Source organism: Rosa chinensis, chromosome 5, assembly GCF_002994745.2.
Source record: "Rosa chinensis cultivar Old Blush chromosome 5, RchiOBHm-V2, whole genome shotgun sequence".
Lineage (NCBI taxonomy): Eukaryota > Viridiplantae > Streptophyta > Magnoliopsida > Rosales > Rosaceae > Rosa > Rosa chinensis.
Window position 1 is genome coordinate 77196346 of NC_037092.1, and position 18541 is coordinate 77214886.

An 18541-nucleotide genomic window follows, 5' to 3' on the forward strand; every position below is an offset into this window, starting at 1 on the left:
AATGGGAGAGAATGATTAGGGGATAAAAATATTCATGCGTTTACTAACACATAAATTAATCGAAATGATTCCGGGTAAAAAAATTCCTGCATTTACTAACACATGAAGGAATCAGAATGGATGTAGATCTCACCTCTTTATCAGGAATCGATTCATGAATACTCAGAAATTTGATTACGAAGGGGGGAGATGAGTTTAGGAATCAATCCTCCGGAATCAATATCGATTCATTTCTTCTCCCATTCCACTTGTCTCCGATTCATGATTATTTTCTATTCCAAATAAGTAAACGTGTCATTAATAGATTGTGAGAGACAAGTGAATCTCATGGCTAAAAATAACTACACAGTTTTAAGTTGCTATAATTTCTATTTTCATATTAAATACATGTAGTTAAAATACATTTGTTTTAGTCCCTTAACAATTTTGCTACTAGGCTTATTTAAGTCAAAATTAGTTGTGATTTAGGTTTTTCATTCTTTGTCTTCGAGTTTATTTATAAAAAATATAAATAAAAGGACAAATTTTACCACGAACCGACTTCTAAAGTGATGTCTGATTTTTACGGTTCCTAACCCGATGGTATTATCAAACTCCATTGAAACCAAACGAGTAGTGTTAGGGTGAAAATTGAATTTTTTTTCTTTTTTAGTCGATTTAGTAATTGAATTTTGATGGCAACAAATGTTTCCAAATCAAGTTACCACCAATAACCCCAGTTGGGGTCTGCAGGCCATATATAAACCCCAGAACACAAAAAAGCAACAGAAAAAGTGAACCCTCATCCTAATCTCCCGCCAAAATGTCAGAGCCGTTTCGTTCACTCGTTTTGAACAGAAGGTCTGATCTTTCACCATCTTCTCCAATCTGCCATCTCTCTCTCTCTCTCTCTCTCTGTATAATTTAAGCCTCTTATTGCAGATTTGGCTATGAGACTCTTCGCGTTCTGGAATTAATTTTGGTTTCCAAGGACGTGAAGTCGTCGGTGGAAGTCCAATCCGGCTTGAGGCAGTTCATGAGGTCTGAATCCCTCTCCGTTCTGAAAGAAATTTCTGAGAAAAACGTAGAGGAGAAGCTTCTGGTTCTCGAATTTCTCGTTCGCACTTTCGCGCTCGTCGGCGATGTTGAGGTATGTCCTCTCAAATTCTCCCAATTTCGTTGCTTTCACCGTTTATTATTCTTCTGTTGCGGTCAATAAATTGAATTTACCGGATTAAATTCTTCGAATTTACTGTTTAGATCTGATTAGGTATTGCTTGTGGATCGGTTTGTGTTTGCAGAGTTGCTTGGCTTTGAGATATGAGGCTTTGCTTTTGCGAGATCTCAAGTCTAGAACTCACCAATGGCTAGAGGTGCTATATCTGGAATGGCAGAACTTTGCTCAGCAGTCACTGGACAATGGTTTCTATTCAATTGCGGCAAAGGTCTGTGTGATCATCCTCTCACTGTCCATTGCTAACTTATTAGTATCCTCAAATTTGTGCTGAACTGACGCAGAAAAGAAAGTAGAGTTATTTTTTATTTCGAAATGTGTACGCTTAGACTATGATCGATCATCATCACTATCGGTCACTCTCACTTGGTTGTTTTCTATAGCCAATTGCTTGATTGGATCCAGATAGTAGTAGTTGGAGATACAGGTTCATTATCTTGAATGACTCAGGAAGGAATTTGGAGCAATTAAACTTGTTGATAATGTTTTACTTCAGCATAACCTCATTTGAACTTTGTTATGATTTGTGTTTATTGCTTTTTCCACCGGTGTCTAGAATGAGCTGTTACAAACAATCAAGGGTATTTTTGCTATATAAGAAGCCTTATTGTCTATTAGATGAGCCAGAGAAGATATTCTGACTATGAAATGTTCATTTTCATATCAAATAAGTAGCAACTGTGCGTGTTTGGTTACTTCGTCCATGTGAAACATTGGTCTTCAATCTTGTAATTAGAATATCACAAGACTTTGAGGTCTGTGTCTTGGCTTCTAAGCTTTTCCTGTGCTGTTACAGGCTTGTGAAAATGCATTGTTATCCCTTGAGGGGAAGTCTGCTGAACAGCCTACACCAGATGGAGTTTGCATTGAGAGGATATCTACTGAAGACCCCAAAACAGATGAAGTCTTTGAAACTGAACAAGTTATTCAAAAGATAAAGAAACTCAAGGAATGTGCCATGGCATCTGCTTCTTCCCACTCAGGTATGTCTTGGTAATTGGAAATTATCTCGAATAGTTCTGTTAAATTATATCAAGTTTGGTATATATGCCAGAGTCTTGGAGTCAATCTAAGGACTTGATAAGTATATCAAGTATCTAAAGTGGTTGTTCCGGTTAATAATGCTGAATTGCCTGCCTTGACCGCAATTTAATCTAATCATGATACGGGGCTAATGTTTCGGTCCAAAAAGGAGAGGGTTTGTATTCAGGGGAAAAGAACCTCAAGTTTTCACCACAAAGTAGTGGCTATAAATGAATTGATAGGTAGTGTAAGCTGCAGTTCAGAAATCTCTGTAAATAGATAGCTTAATCAATTCTCGACCATAAGATAAGACATCTTAACTCTTAAGAATCAATTCATTGATTATTTAGTGTGTGGTCTACAATACTCCGTATCAAATGGCACTACATCACATCCAAGAAACCTTACCGAGTTCAGTTCCCTCTCTTGACATACGGTGTAGGCAAGAGGACGCAATTTATGTCCCGATGATTTAGATTGCAAGACTGTTAGATACTATAATTGTTCAAATAATAAGATCGGGATATTGATTTGTGATTCTTGATATTAGACAATCCACAGAGTTTGCTTTTCCTTTGTGGTTTGCCTATTAGGTTACTCTTTGTGATTCATCTTTGGCGACAAGGATTTGTGTTCACATATAATTATTGCTGATGTTAACATGTAATTATTGCTGATCTCAGTTCAAACGCAAACGGCAGACTACATGAAAAAGAGACTAAAACAGAAGAGTATGGTGTGCTCTCCAGTTCTCAAGAAGACAACATGTGTAGCCAGCACTTTGTTCAGAAATGGAATCAAAAAGCGGAATCAGCGAAAATTGAATGAAAGCGGAAGCTTATTAGGGTGGAGTTGAGTGGTTGATGGCTAGTAGCGTAGTCAAATCATAGACGTTGGTAACACCCCTTGTGCTCATCTTAGAAAGGAACCTTGAAGTTCCATACTCAGCAGAGGAAGACTATAGTTGTATTTGGTTTGTGTACCAAGTCCTGTACCATAGAGCAGGGTTTGGATCGACTGTTATAGAGTGATTGTATATTGTATTTTGGACTATTGGGTGGAACTGTGGCTTGTTGTACTATTAAAAATTAATAACTCTAGTGTTTTTTATCTTCTATATGAACTCAACAATCAAGTCACTCGATGAAGGAAATAGATACGAAGTTGTATATAACCGATAAAAGGAAGAAATATATGACTAATCCTATGAACCCTGCAGCCAAATACCAGTCTTGCAGCAGGCACAGGGACAGATGGCATTCAGCTTGCTCACTTCTTAGGGCCCAAGGACAAAAAGAAGGTGCTCTCATACTTAGCCGTTGCTCTTTTGATTACTCTGTTTTTATATTCTAGTCTATATCTTTTCTGCGCTTGTATATTTTCTGTTGGGCCTGGTCTTTTGGATACTAATTACTTAATTAGAATCTTAAATATGCAGGCAGCCGCTAACAGCTATACAGCAACAAATTATTAGGGTGGCCCTGCCGCTTTTACCCACCGCTTTCGTTTACCCCCAATATTTTTCATGGCTGGCATTGGAAATCCAACACCACTCTGTTCAAGCAAATTGAAATTTCAGGTCAGTAGCCATTTGAACTTCCCCACTTCTTAAGCTTTCATTGTCAAACATTGCTTCTATTATTATCCTCCATTTTAGAATTTGGATTCGAAAAATTAAGAAAACCATACATATGATCCATATCTCAAGAATCGAATCTTCCATATCACCAAGCAAGTGCATTCAATGTTTGCATCGGAGGCTGCATGTTTTATATTTTCTCTAAATTGGTGAAAGATGTCTGTTTTTCCTCTACTTTATTCATTTGGTTATAATATGCAGTAAAAACAAAAAGTTTACATGGATCTCACCGTCTAGAGCTTAGAAGTTTTTCTTCTTCCTAGAGCTTAGGGGTTTGAAACTTGAAACTGAAAACTGAAACTATATAGGAACACGCGTTTTCTGAGGTAATGCACTAAAACAAATTCAACTTCTATGACCCCATTTTCCTTACTACATGTCTAAGAGTCTAATTAAAACCACAGACTTGGTTTATAATCAAAGATAGGGAAAAAAATGCTTCACTACTTATATGCAAACAGCTATTCTTTGCAAGTAGATCACAACTTCATCCGTCTTTTTTTGTATTAATGACTGATTTCTTGTTGTTGAATATGTGTTAAAACTTGTGATTCGCTTGTATAGAATAACGACTTACTTACATGTAATGAGTCAAGAGTTCTGCAGTAAGATAAACTATGTAGTTAAATAAAAGAGAGATACGTATGCCATGACAGCTAGGAAAGAGTGCTGTTTTCCTCGGAACAAAAGATTAGAAGCTTGGAATCATGTGGAGAACATTAAATGCAAGAGAGTGAGAATAGGTCTTAGGGTTCCACACTTCCTAATTGTTTTAGTTTCAATCTCTCTCGAAACGGGTTTCCTGTTTAATAAATTCTTAACCCTTTGCTTCATGTCGGATCTCATTAATTGGGTCACATTAATTTCCTGGTGTGAGTCGTGTTATCATGTATGCTTAATTGTACTAATATAATGTATACATGTGATGAAGGATATTGAAAATTAATTGAAATATATTACAGTACTGGTTGTGACGTGTTAATACTGGATGGTTCGCAGTCATGCAATGTTGTACATGCATGTATTATTATTCCTTTTTTCGTTTAAGTATTTCAGGAACTGAGATTTGAATTTGATAGAAGAAAACAGAGGTGTGACTCCTAACCTTTGATTCAAGCACTTCTCTGCCTTATTTGACCTGTTCCTCTGTTATCTTCTCAAATTTTATAGTTGATTAACTGTCTGCATGTGTAGGTGTGATTATAATAAACTGGTACAGACAATTTCTCAAAAATATCTAAGTATTGCTTTTGGCTCACAGCAATGTCTCTTCTATGCATGTCTTTGCAGCTAGGATAGCTATATCTGCAGCTAGGATAGCTCTATCTGTACAGCAATAGACTTGTTTCTTTGATTTCCGTATGTGTGGATTTGTATGACTGATAGATGATTAAGAACGTAGAAGTATTAAAAACCAAGTTATACAAGAGGAAAGAGAAAAAAGTAAAGTATTAAGGACCTGTATGTGTATACTGGAAGCTTTACTTAATACAACACAATCATAATTAATGTCTGTCAAATGTATATGTTCTTTTTTTTTTTTTTGGAAATGGTCAAATTGCATATGTTTAATTCAAAGTTATACATGATATCCTCTTGAATTAAGAGTTTAGATCTATATACAAAAAGCTGTAGATGATACATGTAAAATCATAATGTTTGTCAAAAAATTTATGTTTAATTTAGATGTCATATATGAGATCCGTAACATCAAGGTTTAAGAAATTGATATCAAAGAATTGTTGTTGGTCAAGACTAATTATAGGACCGCATGAAAATTAGAAACAGGGCCATATATAATTAGTATACACTTCCTAGATGTATCAAAGTTAAAATTTGGTTTTTGGGGTGTGTGAGATAGAGTGAGAGAGAAAGATTAATGTCACAAATGTAATGTTTCTCCATGTGAATGTCCGCCCAACAAACATTCACGTTGAGTCGACCATCTCTCTCGGTGTCTTGGTCCGGGCTAGGGTTTCACATCACTTTCATTTGTGTGCATTACTTTACCCTAATCACCCTCTCTCTCTCTCCCATTAATGGCTTCCACATTATCTAGGGTTTAATATTCATTTGTGTGCAATTTCAATAATCACTTTCTTTTTTCTTCTCTCCCCCCTACTCGTTTTGCTCATACCAAGACATGAAAATGCAGAAGAAGCAGAATGGAAATAGAAGGGTCAAATTAGAACGTGAAATCCACACAACTGCATGGCATTTCCAACCTATTGCTGTTTCATACCCTTCACGCGCCTAGGCGGTGGTCAACCACAGAAGGATCTATTCTGCAATGCTGCAGAGGTAAGTGACAGAACTGCCCTTCCTAGTCACATTAATCCAAGGAAGTTATGGCTAGAACGGGAACTTTCATATATGAAAACACTTAATTTGTCTCTTTTGTATTATCCAGATTCCCAGGCTTTAAGTCTATGAATTGGATTATAATTGTTAATTACGTTAGTACCATATTTTATTGGTAAAGCATGTGGAACCATTCTACCCTAGACCACCACCCTTGGACTAATATAAATATGCAATCTCAGCTCCTTCCCCTTCAACACACACATGCACTTAGCTAGTTTCCTTCTGTTATAGTTCTCCACTAGCTCTAACTTTGTTCCTTTATCACATATACTTCTACTTCAAGAGAGAAATTTGGATTGTTCTTAGGGTGAAATGGGAGGAACTTCACCATGTGCTTCGTGCAAGTTGTTGAGGCGCCGCTGCGCTAAGGACTGCATCTTTGCCCCTTACTTTCCTTCCGATGACCCTCATAAGTTTGCCATTGTTCACAAGGTCTTTGGTGCTAGCAATGTCAGCAAAATGTTGCAGGTTTCTATTTCTCTGTCATTTACGAAAACTAACATGCAACCGTTGCATATAACTTTTCTCTCGCATTGTTACATGACAGTCATGTGACCAGTTTAGTGAGACTGAAGTTGTGTAAACTAGCTAGGTTTTATGTGCTAATTGTTCTGCGATGTACAGGAGCTTCCGCTTCATCAGAGAGGAGATGCTGTGAGCAGCTTGGTGTATGAAGCAAATGCAAGAGTGAGAGACCCGGTTTACGGCTGTGTCGGTGCTATATCTTTCCTGCAGAATCAAGTTTCGAATCTGCAAATGCAGCTCGCGGTGGCTCAGGCTGAAATACTCTGCATCCAGATGCAACAAGAGCCAGTTGCAGCGACCTTACCCGCATCGCAGATGCTAGATCATCACCAATATCAAGATCACGATCAGAAATCCCTTCTCTTGTCCAATAGTCACGACTTCAACAACATTCCACAGTACCTCAGCAGCTTTGCTTCTTCCAGCAATGTAATCCAAGACCCTCTTAAGAGAGAGTCTCTATGGACTTGAACATTTTGCTTATGATTTCGAATCGATCGAGCTTTGTCAATCCATCATCGTTAATTTCAATACTAGTTTCTTTTAATCTCTGTGTGCGATCCGCATGTGCAAGAACAAGGCATGTGTTTCAATTTTTGTGCGTGTGAGAAAAAGAGAAAGGGGATGATGATCTGGAATTCTGGGTCAACCCCTGCATGTGGGAGATGGAGTAAAGTAGGGTTTACAAAGCTTCCTTTTTCTTACTATAGACGTCAGCTTGTAAAGTAGTCCCTCTTTGACTAGTATTTTCATTTCAATTTTTCTTTCATTTTCGTTTACCCGTTTGCATTGGACCCATAAAATTTTTCCTGCGAGTTATCCTATGAGTAGAGGAAAAAGAAAAATACCCAACTACAAGAAGTTGTATGCAATATCTCTATCACGATAATCTGTGATAATAACACAGTCAGAGAATGAATATGAGAACATGTTGTACACGTTAAACCTACTAACAGAATTTCTCTATACGAAACCGACTTATAAATTTGATAGATATTATTACCTCATTTCGTAACAAATTACTATTCACTGTGTTAGTAGAATATATGTACTTCCCCTCAATGTCAAGAATGGGTAGGGGTGTAAATGAGCCTAGCCGGAGCGAATACCAAGGTGATTATGTTTGGCTCATTTGTTTTTTTATAGAGCTCGAGCCAGGCTAAAGCTTGAATTTTTTTTTCCATGCTCAAGCTCAGCTCGGCTTGAATATTTTTCTTAAGCCCGAGCTAGGCTCGATTTATTGGACAAGATTGAGTTTAAATATGCTCGGCTGGATTCATTTGACTTTAAATTTAAAAATTTTAAAGAGAGAAAGAAAATTTAAAATAATAATCCAAAATTTGATGTCTAACCATCACACAAATCCCTTTTGAGTTTTGACTTTATTGTAATATATTTTACTTAAAATCTCATATTCTCTTCTAATTGAAAAGGAATATAATAAAAAGAATTAAACATTTGAGATTAGAAAAATTATATTTTTATTTATATTATAAATTTTCATGAATCTAGTTTTAACAAACGTTGAGCTTTAACAAACTTGAGCTACTCATGAGTTAGACGAGCCGAATACATCCTTGTTCAAGCTCGGCTCGTTTTTTTGTCGAGCCTAATATTGAGCACATACTCGGCTCATTTATCTTACCAACACGAGCCGAACAAGCTAAAATCGAGCCGAATACGAGCTGTATCGAGCCCATTTACAACCTTAAGAATGGGGTCACCTCTAGGCTAGGGGTAGAGCGAGTCAAGAATCCAACCTTTGCGTTACATATGGTATGTTTTCACATTAGACCATCGTTGTGCCTTTGAAGCTTTAAGACATTATGAAGTGAGATATATATGACACTCATTATATGTACTTTCTTGTAGAATATATCACCAAGATGAAAGTTCATAGTAGAGACAAATGTGTATGTCCCCTAACTAGCTAAGTAGGTTTACATATATATGTTCACATTACTCTAGTGTAACTAACTAGAATGTGTTTTTTTTCCTAATTTTCAACGTATAATCGGTGTAGTCTTGTCTGAGCCTTGTAATGCTGACAAGTGAGATTCTTCAGTCGCGTTCAAAATAGGAGTGCATGGCAACTCAACTCGATCAATCTTTAGGCCAAACACCCCTACAAATTTATATTACAGCTAGCTAATCAAGCTTCCTTTAAAAATTTGAAGGCCTAGCTAGCTAGGGTCTCACATGAGGGGCTACAAACCAAAACGAAATATCCAGTTCAAATTTTAATACAAAATAATTAGATCAGACGACCACAATGATCTGTATTTTAATAATGTGCATTTGCAACTATATATAGTATTAGTATTAGCACAAATTGTCAAGGCAAGACCTTGGATTTGGAATATATGGGCGGTGGGTCTGTGTGTGTGATAACGTACACATTTGTCCTCTTAGCAGCTGGAACCATTTTTCTCTGCCATATATGAATGTTGGCTGGCTAGCTATCTAGCTTGCTACTGATTCATTTGAGGAGACTAGGAGTCTCTCTACTCTCTAGCCCATGTTTGTCTTTGAGTGTAAGTATCGATCTTGAGTGAGAATGAACAACTTTAACCTAATCTTTTGTTCTTTTCCTCAAATGAAGAGACACGATCAGGGGCAAATCCAGGATCAAAATATTATTGGGAGGTGAGCTAGATTTATATAAAATCTTTTCTTGCCGAAACATTTTGTTGTTTGAGTTTTGAACTAAGAAAATTAGGGATTGACGGTCGAAGTAGAAAGAGAAATAGAGAGGGAGGAAATGATGGAGGAAGACTGGATGAAGAAATTTTTCAGGAGAAAGATGCATGTTGAAGGATATCAGGTTTATGTATGCCTTACTAAATTAGAATTACTTTCTATTGTTGTAATAGTAGAGAATGTTTTAGATTCCTAGTTTTAATTAGAATAGGATTCCTTATATTTCAAGATTATGTACTTGTACTCCCTAAAAATAGAGGCTCTTTTTATTAATAAAAAACACAATTATTCTCTCAATTCTCTCTTTGCTTTCAATATTCTTAAACAAAAGAGACATTGAATGATTTTTCTTCTCTAGTTAGACTTAATATACTCTATAGGATTTCATTTTTTACCAGAATTCTGTGTTGGGTTGCAACCTATGCAGTATAGGCATAGATCCATCACTGGACACGATATTTGATAAAATACCTCCAAGAGAAGTGAAAATGATGAAATTTATTTTTAAATAGCTATTAGTCTCCCATGAAATGTTTGACTTGAATATTGTGAGTATTGTTTCTTAAGTTTTAGTATTGTTCTGTCTATGTGCACCACATTTAAAAATCGAAGTGGTATTAGCTCAGTGGTTAGAGCATCCACTACCTAAGATCAAGGTTATGGGTTCGAGTCACCATGGGAGTACGTAGAAGTGAAATCCTTTGATCCTTTAAAAAAAAAAAAAAAACCGCAGTTATGTTTCTTGATCGAATTATTTTTTCAAAATAGAGACAAAATGTCTCTTGATCTATGCTTAGGTTCCGGCCTACGCAGCCTAGGCATACATACAGATATTTGAAAAATACCTCCAAGAGAAGTGAAAACGGTGAGAATTGTATGTCTGAATAGCTATTAGTCTCCACTCTCCAACCAAACATTTAATTTGAATATTGTAAGTATTATTTTCTAAGTTTAAGTATTGGTTTGTCTCTACGCACCGCATTTAAAAACCGCAGTTATGTTTCTTCATTTCTTTATTTAACAATAGAGACAAGATATTCAATAAAATATATCTAAAAAAATGACAGAGATAATAAAGACTATGCTTGAATGGCTATAAATCTAGGTATCTGTCCCACTAGTCAGTATTATTTTCTAGTATTTACTCATTTAGACCATTCTAGACCAATGACAAGTTCTTCATAACCCTCATTTTCAATTTAACAGTTATTTATGTACATTATGCAGGACGTTACAAACTTAATTTTGAGTTGCTCTGATTTTAATAAGTTCTATTGCTAAATTAGTGAACCCTAGAGTTCGAGTATAGCGACGGTGACAGAATTAGACTGTCGGTCCTCTCTCCATGTCGAGTTGAGTAGGCCTCTGGCCTTTGTTAGATCGCGGTTTTATAGGGAGAAGGAGTTGGCTTTCGTGGCTGGGTCTGTACAACGATTGTTGTGTTGATCAGATCTCGGGCTGGTGGGATTGCCAGATTGGGAAGTGAAACAAATGCAGGTGTCTGGGTATCGACGCTGCACAGACTCTGTATTGGCGAGGTGCGGGAGGAGCTGTCAAGGTTAGAGCAGCGGGGATTCTCCTTTCTGGCCGGTCCTTTGTGGGATTGAGGACTGTTGACCGCGTAGGCAACAGGTCATCGATGTTGATGCACGGGAGGAAAAGCCAGCCGCCAGAGCTATGGTCGAACAGTATGCCGTTGGAGGATATGATGACAGTGAGGCAAAGGAGCATCATGATTCTCCTCCTTTGTTGTCTTGGGCTCAAATTTGGGCTGATGGGGCAGGGGAGTCTTCCTGTTAGGCAAGACTTGATTTGGGCTTGGGCTCAGGTTAAGGCAATCTGGGCCCTAATGTATTAGAGTATTGAACTTATGTGAGGTTGGATTATTTTCTACGAGTCTTCTATGATGTTTCTAGTGTCTTGCTTGTACCACAATTGAGTGATTGGCAAGTGGGAACTAGTTGAATTATTTCTTTTCCGTAGGAGGCGAGGCTTTTTCATTCTTTTATAGGCTCGCTTAAATGTGAGTGTTCTAGTAATATTTAATAGTTTGCTTTAGCTTAGATAGGTTACTCCAGAACTTCTTGCCGGATTCTTATGTAAATTTTGGTAGACTACAACTTTTTTACTGTTGATCTAATGAATTCAACTTCTATTTCAAAAAGACTACTATGTGAGTAGGCATTGCAAAAATACCCAATTGGGTGCCGGCTACTATCAACCTCCACGCTTCCGGCTTCCCCCTCTCTCTAGAAAGAGAGAGAGGGTAAAGAGTTGGAAGTCGAGGGTTGTGGGATGTGAATATCCCAATGAGTAGTTTTGCCATTACTAAATATGGGGCTTCTCTATAGAATGCAGAGAGACTGCCTCAATAGACAATAGGCATGGGATGATAATATCTTGCTTTACCAACAACGCCCCACAAGTTGGGAATGCCAACAACTGGGCTTCTGGCGTTTTCCAATTATAAATCTAAGACTGTAACTTTAACAATATGGGTCTTCTTTATACTCTTCCTGATTATATCTGGACTGCATACATGACCATTTTCTAGATCTTTTCTTTCTTGAAGCTACTATATGCTACTCCACTATGGCTGTCAACATATGCACATACATACAGAGCAACTGAACAAACCCTTTGATGATCCTTGCTTATCAAAGCTTTTTGTTCACGTGCTTCATGCAACATTTGAACAAAGTCTTTTTGGTCATATGCATATTGCATGTAGTAGTAAAAAGGCTCTGTAGGGTCCTTCTCTTCAACTTCTGATGAGGGCATGAACCAGCCAATGGGGAGAAGATAAGGTGACACGTAGGACGAAAAGAACCCTATATACGTTTTCCATTTTCTTATGCTACATTCAAATTTGGGTGCTCACATAGTACATACAAAGAAAGAAAAAGAGACTATGGGATAAGATACTAAGATGAGGTACCATTCATTCTTAAGAAGCCCAAAGAAGGAGGAGCAGCAGGTGCCGGACAGTGCTAATTCTTCCGAGGATTTCTCTGACACTACCAAAGATGGTTATGTCAATGGAGAGGTTGATATCATGGATGACTTGGAGCGCATTTGGGGGATCGAAGACGATGAGAAGCTACCGAAGGGTCACAACATGTTTACTGGTCAGGAACTTAACTGGGATTTCATGGATTGGGATGAGTTTCCTAATGGTGAAGAAGGGGATGGAGAGGTAGAGAATGAAGTGTTTGGTGATTCTGCTGAGAGGTGCTTTTTCGAAGAGGAAAGCTACTGTAAGAAGGTTGTGAAGAGAGAGAGTAGTACTGTTGGGTTTTGGGATGATGATGAGGATATGAAGAAGGTGCAATTGAATTTGAACTTGAATTATCAAGAGGTATTGGATGCTTGGTCTGATCGTGGTTCTCTTTGGGCTGAGGATTGTTCATCACATTCTTCCAAGGCTGCTAGCATTGGCAATTATGTTAGTACTACTACTCCATTGATTTCTCATTTCATTCTCCACTTTTTGCACCTTTTCACTTTCATATTTTCCCCAATTTCAAAATGCCCTTAGTATTATAACTTGCATTTATTTCCCTTCTCCATTAATGGTTTCAAATAAGGAATGCTATTCGCACTCTCCAGTTGTATTCTTGTACTTCTGCGTGAAAGTGCAAATAACACCAATAAACTTGTGCCTATCTCTTCTTCCTTTTCCCAAAAACTTGAGGTACGGAATTCTTTTTCTTTTAAGGAATGCAATGATAGTTACTCACTAACTTGATATTAATTCATTTCTCAAAAGCAATTGTTATTTAGATTTCTATTTTTAGCTCTCCAAAATCAATATCTTAATCTCTTAAAACACAAGAAGCTAGAGAGCGCATAATGGCAAACTAAAAATAAAAATGATAGACCTTACAAAAATTAGTCGGTGTCGAGTCCGAAAACTACATTCTAATTATATATAGATTGAGTATGCTTGTTCTGTGTAAATGTATCTGGGAAATGGAATATTTTGCTTAGTGTGCATTTCTTCTGATGATGATTAGATGGGAGAGGTGCCAGTAATGGAAGAAGAGAAAAGTACAAGAAGGGAGGCAAGTGTTCTGAGGTACAAAGAGAAACGTCAGTCTAGACTCTTCTCCAAGAAGATAAGGTACCAAGTCCGCAAGCTCAATGCAGATAAAAGACCTAGACTCAAGGTAAGTCATTAGGTCAATTCTTTGTCTTCACCTCTCTCTCTTTCTCATCTCTTTCCCTATCATGGATTTGAAAGTTCTGGAATTTGAAACTAAAGTTTGGTTTGGTATTGCAGGGTCGATTTGTGAAGAGAGTTTCGTGATAGATCGATGAAATATCTCAACAAATATCTCATCCAACCCGTCGACTTTTCCTTTGCAGAAAATATCTTCCTCCTAACTACGTGGAATTAAGAACCAATGATGAAAAATATCTCTATTTTTTTTTTTCTGGAAGTACTTGATTAAAGCTTCTGTTTCTGGGGTCTACTTATCATCAAGACATGATCATATGTTATAAGGTCCCTCTTGGATACAGTCTTTCCTATGACATGTTCAGGAGTAATTATTATGTACATCGAATACATTACGTTGTGATCATTAATGACGTATTTGACAGATTGTTAATCGACATATTGTTAGTGTATTGCCTTTTGTTTTCTTTTATATATTTTTTTTCTTCTCTAAATTTGATAATTAAAAGACAATCTAAACTTAAATTTTAGTAATTCTTAATTTACTCCAAATTGATAAGTTTACATTCGAAAACTCAACATTGTTATGTAATGTAGCAGATATACTAGGTAAATTAGTTTGTGACTGGAATTTTTGTGTATAATCTCGATCATAACTCACGAGAAATGAGCAAGAGTCAACTTTATTTCAGTGGACTGTCAAGCATTGGAATATTTCATGGACACTATTATTGATATCAACTGATGGCATAGTAGTGGTCCATCTCAAGAACCATTTTCTTTTGCTTACTCTTTGTGGTACCTCATTGTGTAGGTAGTAGTGTCATTGTCTTTACAAGTATGCTCGCACAAGATCACTCACGTAATGTGATCACTCATCCAAAGTCAAGTGAGACTCCAACAATTGTGTTCATATTGATCTAAATTATTTTGATGAAGTTGATTTGAAGACAATCATTCACTAATCCATGTGCAGTTGCAATCAAAGATCCAACATTTCAATACGAACTTGTACTGAATGTGCATTTGTGGTCCATATAGCATACTGTTCAACATGATTTTCTTCAATTCTTGATTTAAGCTAGGTGAAAAGCTTTTAAATGAGAGTGATTGATGTTTAGAATATTTAATTCGTTAGGTCGTGTTTCACTTATGAATGTTTTATAATTGAATTCAGTTTAACGTACATGGCATAAGGATTTTGGTATCTCCGAGTCAATTTAATTGTTGAAGTATTGATAATTTTTGTTCATAATAATGTGATCTTAAATTAGAATTCGCCCTCCATAAAATAAAGAACACAACTTTTCTACAATAATTTTCCAACCTTTAGTCCTTCCGTGGTGGATCAATATTTTCGAATAGTTACCTTCGACTGATGCTACTTTTACCTTTCTTTATATCATTTTGTTTGTGTTGTATAACTTTTGTATTATATGTGGTCCTTTGAAAGAATGGGACAATCACAGTGGACCATAAGACTTCGCCAGAAGCTCACCCCATATGTCCTCTTTTGCAAGAGGGAAAGTTTCAATTCAAATTTTCTTACAACAATTTCAGAATACAACAAAAATTATATATGAAAGAAACTAGACAAATCAGAAAAAGAACTGAGCGAAACAACTAAAAGTGTAAATTCAAATGTCTTCGTATAATATGTCACATGAAACTGAAATTGTAATGATCGTAATCAAATAGCTAAAGAATACTCGAATTGGCTATTTGTTTGCATTGATAATTCTTGTAAAAATATCTAAAGAATGGTTCCTTGGACGGCAGGCGATACAAATTACAAAGAATGAACAGAAAACGCTCGAATATGGGTTCCAAAATGACCCAAACTCACGGGCTTTGCGAGAGTAGGCTCAAATAGCCCAACAAATAGAAATGACGTCTACGTAATCGAATCTCTTTTTGGCGCTATATTAACCGCCGGTCTCTTTCGTCGTCGTCTTCCTCGTTCTGCTCAATCCTCTTTTATCTTCTTCTGCTTTCTTTCTCCCTCCTCGAACTATCAGCCCACTCCCAACGACCCTAATGGACCTCCACACTCCCCATCCAACCACCCCTAGTTGCCACGTGGTCGCATTGCCCTTCCCCGGCCGCGGCCACATCAACCCCATGATGTGCCTCTGCCACTCCATCGCCGCCATCTCCCCCGACACGACCGTCTCCTTCATCCTAACCGAAGAGTGGCTCGGCTTCATCGGATCAGATCCGAAACCCGACAACGTGCGATTCATCACCATTCCCCAGGTCATTCCCTCGGAAATCGGTCGCGGCAAGGACTCTCCCAGCTTCTACGAGACTGTTCTGAAGAAGATCAGAGCGCCGGTGGAGGATCTCCTCGATCGGCTCGTGCCGCCGGTGACGGCCTTGATCGCCGATACGTACTTGGTGTGGTCGGTTGAGATCGGGAATGTGAGGAATATTCCGGTGGCTTCTCTTTGGACTATGTCGGCTTCTGTCTATTCGGTGTTTCAATATTTTGATCTACTCGTTCAGAACCAGCATTTCCCGGTCAATTTGGCGGGTACGTAAATCTAACTTGATAATTTGATTTCATTTTTACTTAGAGAAAATTACAATTTACAGGGTTATAATTTTACAGGTTTTCAATTCGGAAGTATTGATCTAACTTCATATATAGAGTGATAAACTAGTTTCTTGTGATGTATTGATGTTTATAGATCATTCTACCACAATATGAAACTGGCCGTGCTATTACACAAAGCCGAAGTCAATAGGAAGTCCAATGTAGATAAACTAGTTTCATTAAATGTTATCAGCTAATTTTTGCGACTACTTACATGAATTGGACCTATCATCAGATAAAGTTATAATGAAAAATTATATTATGTATCCAACTACATATATTTAAATATAGAGAAATTTCGTATGATAGAATAGTTTCATGAAATATTCAAAAGTCAGATCACTATATAAAACATGGCTACCATCACATGGAGTTATATTGAGAAGTTCTATTACGCATTTAAGATTTGACACATGATTTATAGACTTTATGTCGTGATAGACTAGTTTTATGAAATATTAAGATACCGATATACTATTATATGAAATTGACATAACAACAGAGTAAGTTTGTCTTTTTTACTATATTGATTCTTTAATGCACCACAAACAATTTTGCTCTAAATTCTCTAATACAAGTATGGTTTCAATTTTATGGTCTTGATTCTTTGTATACGTAAAAGGCATATGTTTCAATTGGTAATAAAATTAGTCTACCAAATTGATGAAACTAAAAGGTCTGTCCTCAAGCTCCCACAATAAGGCAACTTACCATGCATTATTGATACAATCAATAAAACCGTATTGTTTTTTTTTTTTTTTTTTGTAGAGAGTGGAGAAGAGAGGGTGGACTATATCCCGGGGCTTCCTTCTACACGTGTGGCGGACCTTCCTACGTGTTTTTACGGAAAAGGGCTTAATGTCCTGAATAGAGCTTTAGAATCAATTTCATGCCTATCTAAAGCACAATGCCTTTTGTTACCTTCAGTTTACGAGCTTGAACCAGAAGTGATCGACGCTTTGAGGCAAAGTGTTCCGATCCCGGTTTACCATATTGGGCCTACCATACCCTGCTTCAAAGTGGAAGCCCATTCAATGCCCAATGAGGATCACTATTTTGATTGGCTTGACAAGCAACCTAGAGGTTCAGTTTTGTATGTGTCACAAGGCAGTCTGCATTCAGCTCCTCAAGCTCAAATGGATGAAATCGCCGCCGGGTTGCAGGCCAGCGGTGTCCGGTTCTTTTGGGTGGCGCGTGAGGAAGTGTCGAAGCTAAAAGAGAAATGTGGTAACATGGGGATTGTGGTGCCTTGGTGTGACCAATTAAAAGTGTTATGCCATTCTTCTTTGGGTGGGTTTTGGTCACATTGTGGCTGGAATTCGACCTCTGAAGCTGTTTTTGCCGGTCTTCCGATGTTGACTTTTCCTATATATTGGGACCAAGTACCTAATAGTAAGATGATCGTTGAAGATTGGAAAATTGGGTGGAGGGTGAAGAAGGGTTCGGGAGAAGAAGGTTTGGTGAGTAGAGAAGAGATTGGTGGGCTTGTTAAAATTTTTATGGATTTGGAAAATGAGGAGGGGAAAGAAATGAGGAGAAGAGCAAGAGAGCTTAGTGAAATTTACAAACAAGCAATCAGAAAAGGTGGGTCATCTTATAACAGTGTTGAAGCCTTTATCAGTGACATATCAAAGATGAAATAAAGATGCGAGAGAAGCAATGTTGGATCAAATGGCATTGTGTCATTGATATATGATGTACGATTAGTGGAAATAAAGATTCAAATAATTTAACTAATTAGCAGCTGCATGTAGTTCTTGTTAATTAATATTAAATTTTAATTAGTTTCCATGATCAAATTCCTATTTCCTAAAGTTAAAAAATCAAAAACCAAAACAATGCACATCCAAATAATAAAATACTAAAAATAGACAATTCAAATTCACCTTCATGCACCCACTACCTAAGATCGAGATCATGAGTTCGAGTCACCATGAGAATAGGAGTGAAAATGTGAAATCCTTTAATCCTCTTTTGAAAAAAGTAAACAAAAAAAAAATTCACCTTCAACTCGAGATTTGGTTTAATTTATGTTCAAAGGCTCAACTCAAGCAGAGATGTAGCCATATACAAGATTACTTGGGCGGCAACCCAATCCAATTTTCTCCCAAAAATGTTTATATATTATGAAATGTACAATACTTACATGAGTTTCTCAAAAATTAGTTGGTTAAATGTTTGGTTTAACACAGATTAGGTCTTTGGTTTGATCACTAAGAGCATCTCCCATGGTAGGCTAAAAGCCAAATGGTTTTAGCCTACCAAAAACAGAATATTCCCTCTAATATGCTTTTTTAGCCT

The 18541-nt window shown here is 37.1% G+C and overlaps 4 protein-coding genes across 7 annotated transcripts; all 4 read left to right on the forward strand.

The window, feature by feature from the left end:
* The first annotated feature begins 551 nt into the window (after positions 1-551).
* Positions 552-3808, forward strand: LOC112202153 (protein DOUBLE-STRAND BREAK FORMATION). Of its 3 annotated transcripts, none has more exons than XR_005799132.1 (7): positions 552-840; positions 922-1129; positions 1281-1424; positions 2010-2196; positions 2920-3242; positions 3456-3536; positions 3675-3808. XR_005799132.1 is itself a non-coding variant. In XM_024343076.2 (5 exons), exons 1-5 carry the CDS (start codon positions 803-805, stop codon positions 3090-3092), a joined length of 750 nt encoding a protein of 249 aa, XP_024198844.1. In that variant the 5' UTR covers positions 552-802; the 3' UTR covers positions 3093-3355. The 3 variants fall into 3 exon arrangements, 1 of the variants encoding a protein (XP_024198844.1); XR_005799133.1 differs by having other exon boundaries at positions 3659-3748; XM_024343076.2 differs by lacking the exons at positions 3456-3536; positions 3675-3808 and having other exon boundaries at positions 2920-3355.
* On the forward strand, positions 3677-7543 carry LOC112202154 (LOB domain-containing protein 12). Of its 2 annotated transcripts, XM_024343077.2 has the most exons (4): positions 3677-3815; positions 6031-6176; positions 6546-6707; positions 6864-7543. In XM_024343077.2, exons 2-4 carry the CDS (start codon positions 6087-6089, stop codon positions 7233-7235), a joined length of 624 nt encoding a protein of 207 aa, XP_024198845.1. In that variant the 5' UTR covers positions 3677-3815; positions 6031-6086; the 3' UTR covers positions 7236-7543. The 2 variants fall into 2 exon arrangements, with proteins under 2 accessions (XP_024198845.1, XP_024198847.1); XM_024343079.2 differs by lacking the exon at positions 3677-3815 and having other exon boundaries at positions 6020-6176; positions 6523-6707.
* Positions 7544-12318: 4775 nt separating this feature from the next.
* Positions 12319-14096, forward strand: LOC112166300 (zinc finger protein CONSTANS-LIKE 7). Its single transcript, XM_024303105.2, has 3 exons — positions 12319-12909; positions 13481-13633; positions 13747-14096. The coding sequence occupies exons 1-3, from the start codon at positions 12394-12396 to the stop codon at positions 13771-13773; spliced, it is 696 nt and encodes a 231-aa protein (XP_024158873.1). The 5' UTR covers positions 12319-12393; the 3' UTR covers positions 13774-14096.
* Positions 14097-15518: 1422 nt separating this feature from the next.
* LOC112165727 (UDP-glycosyltransferase 87A1) lies at positions 15519-17977 on the forward strand. Its single transcript, XM_024302350.2, has 2 exons — positions 15519-16177; positions 17009-17977. Exons 1-2 carry the CDS (start codon positions 15682-15684, stop codon positions 17881-17883), a joined length of 1371 nt encoding a protein of 456 aa, XP_024158118.1. The 5' UTR covers positions 15519-15681; the 3' UTR covers positions 17884-17977.
* The last annotated feature ends 564 nt before the right edge of the window (positions 17978-18541 follow it).

What these genes read in the sequence shown, in the direction of transcription:
- LOC112166300 (XM_024303105.2), top strand. Translation starts at nt 12,394, where the DNA reads ATGAGGTACCATTCATTCTTAAGAAGCCCAAAGAAGGAGGAGCAGCAG. An exon ending in CTGCTAGCATTGGCAATTAT is followed by an intron (nt 12,910 to 13,480) that starts GTTAGTACTACT and finishes GATGATGATTAG; the next exon opens with ATGGGAGAGGTGCCAGTAAT. An exon ending in ATAAAAGACCTAGACTCAAG is followed by an intron (nt 13,634 to 13,746) that starts GTAAGTCATTAG and finishes TTGGTATTGCAG; the next exon opens with GGTCGATTTGTGAAGAGAGT.
- LOC112202154 (XM_024343077.2), top strand. Translation starts at nt 6,087, where the DNA reads ATGGCATTTCCAACCTATTGCTGTTTCATACCCTTCACGCGCCTAGGC. An exon ending in TATTCTGCAATGCTGCAGAG is followed by an intron (nt 6,177 to 6,545) that starts GTAAGTGACAGA and finishes GATTGTTCTTAG; the next exon opens with GGTGAAATGGGAGGAACTTC. An exon ending in ATGTCAGCAAAATGTTGCAG is followed by an intron (nt 6,708 to 6,863) that starts GTTTCTATTTCT and finishes TGCGATGTACAG; the next exon opens with GAGCTTCCGCTTCATCAGAG.
- LOC112165727 (XM_024302350.2), top strand. Translation starts at nt 15,682, where the DNA reads ATGGACCTCCACACTCCCCATCCAACCACCCCTAGTTGCCACGTGGTC. An exon ending in TTTCCCGGTCAATTTGGCGG is followed by an intron (nt 16,178 to 17,008) that starts GTACGTAAATCT and finishes TTTTTTTTGTAG; the next exon opens with AGAGTGGAGAAGAGAGGGTG.
- LOC112202153 (XM_024343076.2), top strand. Translation starts at nt 803, where the DNA reads ATGTCAGAGCCGTTTCGTTCACTCGTTTTGAACAGAAG. An exon ending in TCACTCGTTTTGAACAGAAG is followed by an intron (nt 841 to 921) that starts GTCTGATCTTTC and finishes CTCTTATTGCAG; the next exon opens with ATTTGGCTATGAGACTCTTC. An exon ending in TCTATTCAATTGCGGCAAAG is followed by an intron (nt 1,425 to 2,009) that starts GTCTGTGTGATC and finishes GTGCTGTTACAG; the next exon opens with GCTTGTGAAAATGCATTGTT.